Source organism: Erpetoichthys calabaricus, chromosome 2 (genome assembly GCF_900747795.2).
Source record: "Erpetoichthys calabaricus chromosome 2, fErpCal1.3, whole genome shotgun sequence".
Classification (NCBI taxonomy): Eukaryota; Metazoa; Chordata; class Cladistia; order Polypteriformes; family Polypteridae; genus Erpetoichthys; species Erpetoichthys calabaricus.
The window spans coordinates 151772338-151787608 of NC_041395.2; the positions used below are offsets into that span (position 1 = coordinate 151772338).

At 36.1% G+C, this 15271-nt stretch overlaps 1 protein-coding gene across 4 annotated transcripts in view; it reads right to left on the reverse strand.

Annotated features, from left to right (window-relative positions):
• Positions 1–15271, reverse strand: part of sphkap (SPHK1 interactor, AKAP domain containing) — a 487158-nt gene that overhangs the window by 172730 nt on the left and 299157 nt on the right. For 3 of the 4 annotated variants that reach the window (XM_051923013.1, XM_051923012.1, XM_051923011.1), the window contains one exon: positions 8119–8233. In XM_051923013.1, the coding sequence (XP_051778973.1) occupies positions 8119–8233 (115 nt within the window). Of the gene's footprint in view, positions 1–8118; positions 8234–14774; positions 14931–15271 lie in introns of those variants that run through there. The other variant, XM_028794642.2, reaches the window with a different exon arrangement.

A 15271-nucleotide genomic window follows, 5' to 3' on the forward strand; every position in this document is an offset into this window, starting at 1 on the left:
CTATAGATACCTTATGTTCAGTGATACATCAAATATCATACATCAGTGTGATATTTCATGTTTTCTGCCAAATGTTTAGTTTTCTTTCCATGACTTAAAAAATGACTACTCCTCAGATTATGGTTAATGACGTAATGCTACAAAATCTGATAGGGATATGCTATCTAACATCTCATCACCATGCTGAACATTTGACACACTTGGCATGAGGATGCTGATGCTAAGTTGAATAAGGCAATCATTTGAATAGCAAATAGATACCACACTGTATGAGGGACACTTTGAAATGTTTGTAACCTGCAATACATAATATGACACTTCATATGTGCTACAACCAAACATTCAGTATTTTAAGGATATGTACCATGGGCTGATTTTTTCAGGTAAGTGATTGTTAACCATATTGGAGGCCTTAAAGCACGTTCAAACTGCAGCTTGAGTCTGAAACATGTTGAAGATATCAGAGAAGATTCCACGTTCTCTATAACACACCTATGTTGTGTGGAGTCTGCAGATCACACGTATATAGTTACTTTTCTCCCTCCTCTTTTCTTACAGTACATCACCATTAGCACCCACACCACTAGATCCTCAGGTCTTTAGTCTATTCACCGGCCCTTTGCACTGACAACTGCATGGGTTGAGCTGATGTGTGTTTTTATGTATATATATATATATATTCACGGCATTCGAAGTCTGTGTCACAATCTGATAGTGTGGGTGGTTACCTACCAGGTAACGCTTTGTGGTTGGCCAGCAATCTGCTAACATCCGCCACGGTGCCCTCAGTTTTGTGAAGAGCAGATCATAGAATGGTTGAAAATAGTTTACTGTCAAATAAATGCAAAGAGTACACGACACGTGTTTCGCCCTCATTCTGGGCTCATCAGGTGTACACACTCCACTGCACTCCCTCTCGGGAATCGAACCTCGGACGTCAGCGTCAGAGGCGATGCCCCTAACGTTGCGCCACGGCGTGTGGTTCGTTTATTTGACAGCATGTAGATCGGGGTAATTACATTCACGGCATTCGAAGTCTGTGTCACAATCTGTTAGTGTGGGTGGTTACCTACCAGGTAACGCTTTGTGGTTGGCCAGCAATCTGCTAACATCCGCCACGGTGCCCTCAGTTTTGTGAAGAGCAGATCATAGAATGGTTGAAAATAGTTTACTATATATATATATATAAAATGTCTGATGTTATGGTTAATATATAGTGCTGTATTCAATCTCTGCTGTTGGTATTTTACTACTGTATGTAGTCTGTTCGAAACCTGCAAGTACGAAACTCATTGCACTGTGTGCACATCCTAATAAACTTCAACTTGCAATGTCAATAACCTCAAGGGTCTCCTTTCTTAATTTTTTGCCAAGCTGCCTAAAAATAAAACCTGTTTATCTCACGGTTTCAACAGTTTGTCTCTCATTAATTAAATAGCTTTCACACGCCACAGGAGTGAATTAAAATGTTAATCTAATCAATAAGATATACAAGCTACAGTTATTTCCAGTATTTGCCTTTGGCTGAAATGTCGATTTGTCATGCCTTGTGTCACCTCAGTAGTGACATGCTGAAATGCATTGTTTTAGAGGGGAATGGGAGCCTAATTCTAAGCAAGCAGTTGGGTGCACAAGACAAACTCTCGCCCTGGATTACCAGCCAAAGTCTTCACCTCAAACTACCCTCCCTTATATCTCATTATTTGTTTTCTTGCCTGTGCAGAAACTTCAAAGGTATTCTGCATAAATGAAACTCTGCAGCCAAAGCTGCCGCAGGTGTCAGTGCAAGGAATGTTATTAGCTAAAAATAGCTTGATGTACAAAATGATGTCTTAGTCCCAGCTGCATAATGTGAGCACATTGCATTTTATACCATCACAAATGACTTCCACACAAGGTAAATATTAGCATCCATTTGATACGTGGAATATAATAGGCTTCCATATAAGATGGCTGAAAATGTGTAAAAAATGGGGTGGCTGCTTAGCCTGTAATACAGTGTATTAATTCTGGAAAATGCAGGAATTCTTACTCTTTGCCCCAGAGTTGCTAATAAGTTTATTTTTTAGACCAACAGAAAAAAATCTATTCATAAATAAAGATTTTTGATTTTTGGTGTAATATTGTAGCTCTTAATATTGCAGACATTTTCACAAAGATGGCTTTTCTGTGTTTAGATTGGGACCACGCAGTAGGTGGCATCAGACCGTATACATATTCTGTTAAACACACAAACAGTAGCCACTTGGTTATAAGTAGCAGGAGCTTTAAAATCAAATTCAATAAAATTAAAAAAAAAAATTAAATATTTATTTCCATAAAGTTAATATTTTGTAAATTGAAAATGTTAACACAAATAAAATTAAAATGGAATTTTGGAATCTGATTTCAAATCCTGGTTGATGTATGTGCTTTTTGTGTCTGAGTGTGTTTTATCCATTTTCCTCCCACATTCCAAAGATTTGGGTGTGCATATAAAGCAGTATATTGTGGTATGGAGTGGCATTCTGGAATGTGTGCAGTGCTGCCAGGATTGACTCCTCATTCTCCAGCCTTGAACGGGATAAAATAGATGCAGAATATATATGAATAGTGTTTGACATGCTTTGTTTACAGACATTCCTGAATTCACACCGGTCTGGACTGCAATGGGAAACAAATCCTGTATGCTCTGCTTTGTTTTCCATTTAATATTAACTATTGTTAATTTTCTAGCAGTCTAATCGTTCATGAATTACTCCAACATACAACCAGTGCAGGAAGAATTTCAAGATAGAGAAGCACCTCTCTGCTGCTACTATAGAGGTTAATCATCCATTCCAAACTTCTCAGTCCTACTCAGCATTTAACCTGTGGAAAATGCTAGGGATTAAGACAACCAGAGACCTTTATATAGACAATGCATTTGCATCTTATTAACAGTTACACTTCAGATTTACTTTTCTGGCCACACACTTTTTTCTGTATGCAGATTACAAATTTTGTTAAAAGAAACCAACTGAACTTTCCACATCTTATACCTATATCAATCCCAGAGGCCATACTGGTTAGTCTTGATGAAGCATTTGAACAATTATATAAAAATATGCAAAATAATCAGCCCTTAAAAGATCTGAGGGAACGGTGGCGAAGTGACCTTTTAATCAGCATCTCAGTAAAGAAGTGAAAGTCAGCCAGCCATACATAGAACACACTGTAATATGTGCCAATTCATTTAATAACTCAGATTAAGGTCTTTCATTGAATACATTTATCTCGAATGAAATTGACCAAAATATACCTAGGACAAGATCCAACATGCGAGCATTGATGTCTTGCCCTAGCATCACTAGGCCATAACTTTTGGGAATGAACCAAATTAACATCATGTTTGGACAAAAATCTTTACATACTTCTTAGAGAGCCTTGATGTCTTAATCACTCGTAATCCATTAACATTGGTATTTGGTGTACTTCCAGATGGAATCAAAGTTCATAGAGATAAATCGATTGTATTGACCTACACCAAACTACTAGCATGCAGACTTACTTCTCTCAACAGGAAGAATCCCAACCCAACTTCTATAACTTAGTGGGCAAGTGACATTCTATATTATCTCAGAATAGAAAAAAAAATCAAATTCTTTATTAGCATATATGTCCAATACAATTTTAAGACAAGGCAAGAATTTATTAATACTAGTTTTGAATAAACATGCTGAGCCTGTTATTCACTCTCTTATGCTATTAATTGTTTTAATATGTTTAAGAAGTTATTTTACTTTTTTGGTTTGCTCCCCTTTATTTTCTTTGTTTAGATGTTTTTCCTTCGCATTTCTATTTTTCTTTTGTTTTCTCTGTTTTGATTTTGAAGTAAATGGTTTTATCTGTTATGTTATTATTTTCTTGATTGAGAAGCACACCATTGTAATGTTCTGATTTTTGACAATAAATGTTTTGTTTAATCAAGCTATTTGTTCAACTTTTTATCATAATACAATGACAAAATATAGCAAAGTAATATCAGTTTGCTTGGTGGCACAGTAGTTAGTGTTGCTGACTCCTGGTACCACATCCCCAGATTTGACTCTCGGGACTCCTATTTCCTATATAAAATTTGCATGTACTCCCTGAGTATAATCTGTGTGATAAATGAATGAATGATGCTAAATACGCAATGGACAGGTGCCCTGTCCACTTGTTTTCCTGCCATGCAGCTGATGTGTACTGACTGCAACAGTGTTGAAAGGAAATGGAAACAGGAGAAAATGAAAAGTATTAACTAGGCAAAGTCAACTATCATGAGACTGAAAATCAAGAAAGCAATCTCAGTGCACAAATAAAAGATGACTGAAAGCCATAAGCTGAAAGATCTGATCAAAAAGACAGAAAAGATTTCATAACCAGAGATGAAAATGATGTACAAAAAATAATGCTAGAGACTTTTTAAGTTTAATCCACACAAACTGAGGCTGACCTTTTGTGCCATCCTGGTAATAATGTCACAAATTGCAAACTTCTGGCTGTTCTGCCTAACAATGGCAAGCAACAGTCAAACCAACTGTTTCAAAATCGTGTCACGGAGAGATGTGATTTGAATCCAACAATGTTAAAAATGCATCAAATCAAGAAACAAATGTGACCACAGGATTACATGACCTCTAAACCCCCAGAATTAAATTGTTTGATGTTAAGGAAAAATAAAGAACAAAAGTCAATTCATGATGTCATGTTGATGGGGGAGGCTAAGACCCCATAACACTGAATTGGATTAGAGGGGTTTGAGAATGTTCCATTATGCTTTTGTAAAAATGTTTTTTCATGGTGGATGTTAAATTACAGAAATTAATGAGAACTGTAACCGTTTCATGCTAGGTTCTTCACGGCCCCGTAAAGGAATAAGTGGGCCTAAAAAGAGACAGATTAACAAATTGAATTGTGCTCCAATTGGATATTAGATGTGGGCCTGGGAGGAAGCACTGTGCACACTGGCATTAAATAAATTGCCCTCATAAAAATAATTAGCTCTTATTCACTGCTTATCTGTCTTACAGCCTTTCAGTTACCTATCAATTTACACACCACACCTCTTTGACTTTATTGCAACTTTGAATGCAAAATGTGGGCACAGGAAATGTATGGTTGAATACTTCTTTAGAATGGTGACCGTTTTATTGAAGCAATAAAACAGAGACTTCCGGAACAGCTCCAAACCACATTATCCTACACATGATTGAGCTTTTCATTTTTTTTACAGATCCCTGGTGTGGGTGTTGACATTTTTATTTTCTCTTCATAAGTTATATTAATGATCTTTATTGCAGTGAATTTATTTTAACTTGCCAATCAAAAACATGACAGATGTGAACATTAAAAATGACTCATGCAACATGTAGGTATGAAAAGTGTCTTACAGCAATCTTTTTGTTTTATCCTGGCAGCCAAAAGCAAAATTGTAGAAACCAGCATCTGACAGAAGGCCAGTCCATTAAAAGATATACATCAAGTCATCAGGTCAAAGCAGTGCCTTCAGAGAAATCAGGAAATAGTTGGGAGAATGTGCCCACTCCACACAGAGGGCATTTCTGATAAAATGTCCCAATGCACTACTCTCATCACCTCAAACATTTTATATAAGTATAATTAAAGTTTAAATCTGGCATGGAATTGGCTTGATGAGTGTTAGGCTCACAAGTAGCTAAAATAATACATTGGAGAAAAAGTATCAAACAGTCTAATCAATGTCTACTTCGCAAGCAGTAATTTAATTTCAATTTTATGTTTTGCTTGTTCCAGCACAGAACACGTACACATAAAACTCTGATGGTACCCCATCTGATAGTCCTGGAAAGTAGTAGGAAGAGAGGGAGTGAGAAGAAACCTGCAAACATAGTGTTGGGAATAATGACTGTGTCATAGTGTGATGTTATGCTTTTGTATTACCTCTTTATATATCTTCATTCAATAAATGGGGAACCTTGGCTGGATCCTTCAAATGTTTCACTTTGAATTTTGCATCTTATTTTCAGAGATTTTTAAGTGTGAAAGTTGTAGGGCCTTTTACTACTAATGAGTTAAGTAAGCACTCAGTTTAAATGGGAACTACATGGTCTTTCAAAGAAAACAGCCTCTTCTTCCTTTGATGTTTCATTGTCAAGAAGGTCAGGTTATTACAAGAAGACTGTCTCTGTCAGACTTTGGTTTTAGGATTGTGACAGGTTTGTGGGGTGCTCCAAAACATTCTGGCTCATTATAACCCATTTTGTATATGTAAATCTTCACTGAGCTCTGAGTCTCTTTACTGTGGGGGTCACTATATTGGACTGTAAAATTGCAATATTGATATTTTTTTTGCAATTTAGCCCCCTTTTTCTTTATTGGGATTTTATGTGAAATGCCATGTGTGATTTATCTAGTAACATTAATTACTTTCCAAAGCTAGCTTTTTTTCTCTATCCTGTCACATATTTATTTCACTGAAAACCAGTTGCACTTAAACTGTGAAATTTCGAATCCGTCTAATGACTGTCATGAAGAATGACATATCCAAATGATGTTGACAGGGCAAATGATAAATGTTTGCTGAAACTTGTTTAGACCATCCATCATTCTCTTAATCTCTAGTTCTTCTCCAACACACCATTCTGTCTATGAACGGAGTACTATAAGAAAGACTGATTATTGAACAGTGAAACAGAGATGATGTTATCGCATTGTACATAGTATATATTACATTAGCTTTAGGGGCATGGATTATGTACTATCAGGTTTATTGCTTCTTTTGTTGTAATGTTTATTGGTTTAAAGAGAGCATTAACTTACTTCTTGGTGAAATATAGAAATGTCACCTGCTGCTGCATTTCTGACATTCACAACTATATTGTGCCCATACATCCATCCATCAATACATCCATCCATTTTAACCTACTTTGCCCAAAATTGAATCAGAAATATCTAGGATGTTTATCAGTTATTAGTAATAGCTAACCTTCTCTCATTGCATTGGTAAACCTGCTTGGACATGGCATCATTATTAATTTATATTATATACTGCTACTACTAGCAGTAACATGTATTAGAAAAATACATAATATACAAATAATATTGTGACAATTCTAACAGCTTAAAGGGTACCCAAAGAACTGAACTGAAAACAGAAAACAAGGATATCTGAAAGATTCTGGGCAACTCCAGAAGTCTTTCATGATAACCTGGGAATGTACCAGAAAATCTTTTTTTTAAATGTTTGTGTTTTGGCACTCATCGCATTGGAGTGGTTAGCACTGATGCTTTATGGATCATGTATCCCAGGCCTGAATCCCATACTCATTCATTATTATCTTTCTTTATACTCTGGATTTCACCCAGATTTCCAAAGATGGGCAGATTAGGTTAAATGCAATTTTAAAAAGGATCTGTGTGGAAGTGGCATTGTGCTCAGGTTCATTTCCTGCCTTGTTCCTAATGCTGCCAAGGCTCAAGCTCTCCTGCAACACTGAATTCGATTAATCAGGAGGAGAAGAAAGAATTAATATTTGCCTTTCTATCCATCCATCCATCCATTTTCCAACCCGCTGAATCCGATCACAGGGTCACGAGGGTTCGCTGGAGCCAATCCCAGCCAACACAGGGCACAAGGCAGGGACCAATCCTGGGCAGGGTGCCAACCCACCGCAGGACACACACACACCCACACACCAAGCACACAATAGGGCCAATTTTAGAATCGCCAATGCACCTAACCTGCATGTCTTTGGACCGTGGGAGGAAACCGGAGCGCCCGGAGGAAACCCACGCAGACACGGGGAGAACATGTAAACTCCACGCAGGGAGGACCTGGGAAGCGAACCCGGGTTGCCTTTCTATTTATATGGAATCTTATACTGTAATAACCTGTAATGCAATATGATATTAAGCAGGAACACTTAATCAATATATATTTAATATAACACAATCAGCAATTTGAGAACAAATTTAGAAATGCTAAACTGCAATGACAAATGTCAAGAATAAAGTGAGTGTGACTTGCCTGCATGGCTGGATAAAAAGTATATTGAGGGGCAAGGATTTGCATAATAAGCACACCCATAAACATATCTCAGTTAAAAAACAACTTTTGAAACCACCTATAAGCTTTACCTTTTTACAGGCAGACACAGAATTCTGCAAAGTCCGGTCTGAGTCTTCTTCTCTTGACCTGCTGAATTCATCCAGCTTGTCAGATGTTTCAAACATTGGGACAGCTCCAAAGTTGCTAAAGAAAGGGGAAAAATGACCAAGAGTCACTTTAACACAACTATTCCAGCTGAAGAGTTCCAAATTGATTATGCTTACAATGTGTAAAATGTATCTTAAAAATGTACAAAATTTTGCAGAAGAAAATTCTGCATTTCAACAATTAGTATTCTCAAAATGATCCACCAATTGTGAACTTTTCTTCATCTGGGTTACAAATATTTAATTTACAGAACTGAAAAGGAAAACAGGAAAGGAAAAGCTGAATGGACTGCTCTGAAAGGGTAACACCATCTCACTCAGCAAGAGAGCACACAAAGCAAAAACAACAAGATTTATTTTATTTTTTAGAATCCATCCCGAGATGCTTTATAAGGACAGACCAATGGACTGGCATCCTTTATTTGGTTTCTGCCTTGTGCTCAATGCCATTATAGTGTCTTCGATCTCCTTGTGGCCACTAAGCCACACTGTCGCTTACTTTGTTTCTGAGGAATCCAGTGACAGAAAAAGGACTGTTAATTTGTAAACATAACCAGAGGGTTTTAATTGTGTAATATCCACAGACTGCAATGAGTGGTAGACCATACAATAAATCAGATGGCCAAGTCACAAGGCTAATATTAACACAAATAAAATGTATCTGATTTAAACATGTACTTTCAGATCAATGATATACAAAGGTTGTCCAGACAGCTTTGAAATTAATTTTTTTTATTTCAATAAATTTATTATTATAGATTTGATATTATAGATTATAGATAGCTACATGGATATTCTTTATTCCTTTTTTCTACATAATTTCCATCAACATCAACCACCTTGCATCAGCAAAAAACAAGAACATGCATCCCCCCTCTTGTATCAACTCTGGATCCTGCAGTCAAAGCCACTTGTTCTCTTTTTCAATACATCAGTCCAAAACCTTTTACCATAGATGTCATCTTTGAAGGCTGAAAAAATGCAGGATTCTAAGAGAACAAAACCTGGACAATAGGGTGGATTGGGAGGAATAGTCTATCTGAGACTTATAATTTCTTCACGTTTTTTCAGATTTCATTGTCATTGTGAATTTTCTTTTTGAAAGAATATTTCAGCGACATTGATGTCAAACTCTCCTTAAACACTTCTATGGCTTTTTGGAGGTCGAGTGTACATATTTGAGTTAACAGTTTGACACAGGGTCTATCAAAATCCTCTAATCTGCACCCCTCCTCAAAAACAAAAATCATATATATAATTTGGACATTCAAGATTTACGTTTTTGACAGAAATTGATAGTTTTTTTTTATTCACGATGCCATTACATTGATCTAAAATGCAGCCAAGACATTACTAGTGCTTCTAGGGGCTATTACTGCCTGAAATTACTGATTTGTGATTTATTACCTCCATTAACTTGTCCTTAATTAGTCATTAGTAATGGCATTCCTATAGTTCAGTTTTGGGTCCAAAAATGGCCAAAATGAAACAACATTCTTAAGGAACATGAAGGCTATTCCATGTGACATACTGCCTAGAAACGTAACATTTCATACTTCAGTTTCTGTTACAGTTTTGAGGGAAGAGAGCAAACTGGAACTAATCGGGATAGAAAAATAAAAGGAAGGTCGAGATGCACAACTGCATAAGAGGATAAAGACACCAGAGTCTGTACTTCGAGAAACCAGCACATTACAGGTCCTCAGTTGTCTTCTGCCTTAAATACATGCCAAATTCCAGTGTCAGAACTAAACTTTAAAAATGCCAGTACCTGGCAACCCAAGTGAATAGAATAATTAATTTCTGCTGTCCTAATACAATTGCAAAGGTTTCTCTAATAATGAATTAACATTTAAAATGACTAATTAATGATAAGCCAAGGGAGTTGACAGTTGGGACACTAAATGGCTGCTGAAAATGGGGCTTTTCAACCATATATGAATAACAAATAAAAAATCTGCTTGCAAAGTTGTTGGTCTCATACATATAAATCAGACCATTCATTTCTCGTTCTACTCTTTCAGCAATCAAGTGACTATGAAAGTGCCTGGTATTTGTTCAGTTTTAGACAAAAATGAAAGATGTGCAACCATCAACCCAAACACACACATACACACAATTCACTCAAAACAGAAACTCCAGGGAAAAATTGTTGAAGCAACAGACTAAAGGAATTTTTGAAATACTTTTGATTTGTTTTAGCAGCTGTTGTTTCATTTGATGTTCCAGGTATCCCTGAAGTACCAGAAACGGCCATCAAACCCCAGTGGAATGAAAAAATGTATTTGCAAGTGGGTCAGGTTAGATGAAGCCTGCAGAAGTGTTTAATGCGTCATGACAAGCAACAGATGTGCTGTGGGCTTTAAAAGAGGGTGATCGTCTAAACAAGAGCGAAATGCACATGCTTTCTGCACAGACGTTATTCACTGAACACGACAGCTGATCTTTCCTCTCATTTCCGTGATGTTATTTGAGAATCTGTTGCTTGGCAGTAATAACGTCATGCCTACCCTGACTTAGGTTACCAATTTCAACTCTCATGAAAAAAAAGCATGGAAAAGTGAAAACATGAGGCACTTGGCAAAAGCATCCATGTCAAGGTCAATTTTATTTTAGTCTTCAATGGTTTCCAGGTCTAAAATGTGTGTGTGTTTTGGGGGTATAGTCATTTTATGGCACTGATATAGGGCACATGAACACTTAGCTACAGGTGGTGTAATTTTATTTTTCATAATGGATGAACATCAAAATCGATCATAAAAATAACTGAAAATTGCTCTCTATTGTGATTACTATGTTTATGCAACAGCCAGTCAACATTAATTCTGTTTTTGTTTTCTTACATATACAGTTTATCAAATATAATAGATCGTGCATACAGCTGAATATATTTTGCACTTCATTTGTGTTTTTTTTATCTGAGTGTGTGTGCCTTTTGTTGATATTGTATTACTGTCACTATTCTGAGGAGACATGTAAAGTAAAAACTTCCTCATAATTTGTATAACAATAAGATGGCAGGCAGTGTGGTGTAGTGGTTAAGGCAGACCTAGGTCTTCATACCCTAAAGTTGTGGGTTTAAATCCTGCTACTGACACTGTGTTACCACAAGCAAGTCACTTCACCTCCCTCTGCTCCAATTGGAAAAACAAAAGAAATCCAACCAATCCAATCCATCTGAAATGTTGGAAGTCACTTTGGATAAAGACATCAGTGAAATTATAGCAATAATAAACCTGAGTTAAAGTGAAAAAAAAACAAATGTTAAAATTTGAAAATGTGGTTCATCACAGTGATAAAAATGTAGTAGCATTTTAGCTACAAACATTTGCAAAATAATTCTGCCCTGAAAGAAATATAATCATTTCTTATATAAATGATCAAGACTTCTTTTGCTGTGCACTTGTGAATTCCATTTGTGTTGTCATTAGCATCACAGTAAGATCATCATAGAACCTTTACATAATTACTATGATATATTGTCGGCAATTCTGTTCTGCTTTGTCTATATTTTATTGATGAGGATTAAGTTATTAATGGGCGGAACAATGGTTAAAACTGTTGATTTGCATTTCAAAGAACCCAAGATCTACTCCTGGTCACAGTCTTTGTGTAGTTTGCACTTTCATTCCCCTTTTCATCTGGATATTCTCTATTCTTTCAGTTGCCTATCTCATCCCAAAGATGAGCAGTTTAGGTTAATTGGGACTCTAAATTGACCCAGTAGGTGTAGACACGTGTAAGTCTAAGTGTGTTTCCTGATGGACTGGACTTCTGTTCAGTGTTAGTTCCTGAATTGCGCCTGATGCTGTTGGAATTGGACCTGGCTTCATATAATGAATGAATGAATTAATAAAATATCCAACTGTTCAACCATTTCTGAATCTCCTTTTCAATTACAGAGTTGTGGGGACACAGCACCAGTCTTGGCAGCATAAGGCACAAGGCTGGACAGTATGCACACCTATGCATGCACACCCCTGGCAGGGAGTCAAACATGGGCTCCCTGGAGATGTAAGGCTGTAAGCATCCCTTGTGACACAATGATATCCAGTTTGAATTATGGATGAATTTATTTCTAATAATCAAATAACATTATTGTTTAATTCTAATCAATCAATTCCATCCATCCATCCATTATCCAACCCGCTATATCCTAACACAGGGTCACGGGGGTCTGCTGGAGCCAATCACAGTCAACACAGGGTGCAAGGCAGGAACAAATCCCGGGCAGGGTGCCAGCCCTCCGCAGGACACACACACACGCACACACACACACACACTAGGGACAATTTAGGATCTGCAATGCACCTAACCTGCATGTCTTTGGACTGTGGGAGGAAACCAGAGTACCCGGAGGAAACCCATGCAGACACGGGGAGAACATGCAAACTCCACGTGGGGAGGACCCAGGAAGCGAACCCAGGTCTCCTTACTGCGTACCTACAACACCATTATAAGGTAAAATATATTATGAGTTAAACAATTGGACAAAGAACTCATTCAAAGCACAGCTTTCCAAAAAGCTTTTCTTATAAACCCTCAAGAGCTGTCTTCTTCATCTGCCTCCTCTGGTGTACCATTGATATCTTTTCAACACAGGATTTGAGTCATAATGAGCCGTTAATGTCAACATGTATTTGTAAAACAGTTTTTGACAGTGCCCCACTTAACAATATTACGTAAATGATACAGTGGTTCACAGATTAACTGCTGATAAAGCATTTTTTGATATTCCACACAGAGTAAGGTGTAAACGAAAGCAAAAGACTGATCCACAGAACGGATAGTGAACATTTATTGGCAGTTCTTGATATACAAGGTTCTTTATAAAATAAAGTCTGATAAATCAGTTAACAGATTTTTCAAGAGCTTACACAGAGTGCTCTCTGTGACAAGTTCTCGAATAAATAAACATTGATTGATTGAAGGATAAGCAGTGCATTCTACTTCAAATAAAATGATATGTTACAAATAATCCAGTGGTTTATTCATTTTCAAACCTTAATCCAGTTCAGGGTCATAAAGTGTTACAAATGATGACACTGCTTTTTTCTTGCAATCAAATATTTATTGAGTGATCACTTGACTTTTTTTTTAACTGAAATTCCATTTGTCCTTCCATTTATCTGCCCATTTATATATTTCAAAAAGCAACTGCCTGTCTCAACAGAATTAAGGGTCAACCAAATCTGGACAGAGAGTCTGTCCACCACAGGGCCCATTAGAACACAAACACTCACACACATACACACACACACACACAATCTCATTCAAGCAGAGTGCAAAAATTTCTGAAACAAATATATTCATTCTCCAATTTCCTAATGGTTAATATATATAATCACAATCAGCAAACAGAAGTACTCATTGCTGGCATTCAATGTTCCAAAATAAGTAGCTAGTTTGTAAAACCATGAAGAGAATAATTAATTTTTTTTACAATCATAATTTTTTAATATAACTGCAATATTTAAATATTCATATTGTTTGAACAGTTCCTTTTAAAATCTTTTTTTCCAATTTTAGGAATGGCTGAATAATCAAAATAATACATAGCAACCCAAGCCTGCAGAAGGGACATTTGTGCTGCTGAAAAATGCTCTGTGGCATTTACTGTAGTTTGCTCATAGACAAGTAAAAGCATATTAACTGTACAGAAAGTATAGAAACACAGATGGTGAATTTCTGTAAACCATTAAAATAGTCTGAGGGCAAGGTATTCTAGCTACTCACGTATTTAAATACTGTACATGCATTTACATGTTCAAAAGAGAAGTAATCAAGGCATGGAGTTTATATTGTACATAGTGTCTCATTATTTTCATATCTAAGAATTATATATATATATACATATACACACACATATATACACACACACGCACACACACTAAAGATACACTCAAAATGCATATTTATGTATCGGTAAATACAAATTTTATAACTACTATGGCATTTATTTTACATAAGAGCATAATATTATGTCATTTATAAAAAATATATTTTGTGGATATATATAATATATATGTTTTAAATGATTCATGATTTCTAATTCATAAGATAAAATAATATACAGGTAAATTCCACAGGTGTTCAATTTGAAATTTTTTTCTATTAGCTATCCTAAAAAACAATTCAGGTTTACAGATTCCTGACATGTACCTGGTTAGTTACATTAAAATTAGTATTATGTATAAATATGTACATGTATGTATATGCATACATGTATATATATTCAGATTTTCACAAAGAATCTATCTATCTATCTATCTATCTATCTATCTATCTATCTATCTATCTATCTACATAAAATTGAATTTATAATCTTACATTACTTTTTATTTTAAACTATATATTGTACTTGTACTATACAGTACATTAGCTGCTATTATGAACTAGAATGTACTGTCTTTTAAATACAAATAAACAGTCAAAAACAAAATTATACCAAAGTGCTCACTTGCCTATACAAAAAAGTGCTCACCTGCCTATATAACAATCCACAAATGCACTTGACAATGCAAAGCATGCATGCTTTTATAAATGAGAAGTGATTGAAGAAATTCCCAGTTACATACCTTGGCACTGCGAGAAGGTGTTTCTTGTTAGCCATTCTGTAAGCCCTCTCAAAACAACTGAAATGATTTACTTGATGTTCTTAACAAATGAAAATTGAAATAACAGCAGCGTACATCCATTCACAAGGCAATACTACTGTCTCAGTCTGCTTCTTGCTCTGTTTCGATGAGGAATAACATGACTTGAGCCACTGTGACTCATGAAGGGTTTATACTTAGCTGCACACTGCCAACAGCAATGACATTTTGTTTCAGTGCTTACCAGAACACTGATAGTGAGAGGCAGCCTACCCTTATCCCAGAAAGAAAACATGCACCTTTTTCACTCCAAAAAATGGATTAACTGCTTTAACACTAAATTGTGAGCTGTGTCTTTCTCAAAAGCATTTCTATTTTTTTCCTTTGTTTATTGAAACTATAATATGTCTCCAACATACATCATGTTCCACTTGTAAATATTGTATAAAATTCTATTGATCAGAAACAGCAACAGCATT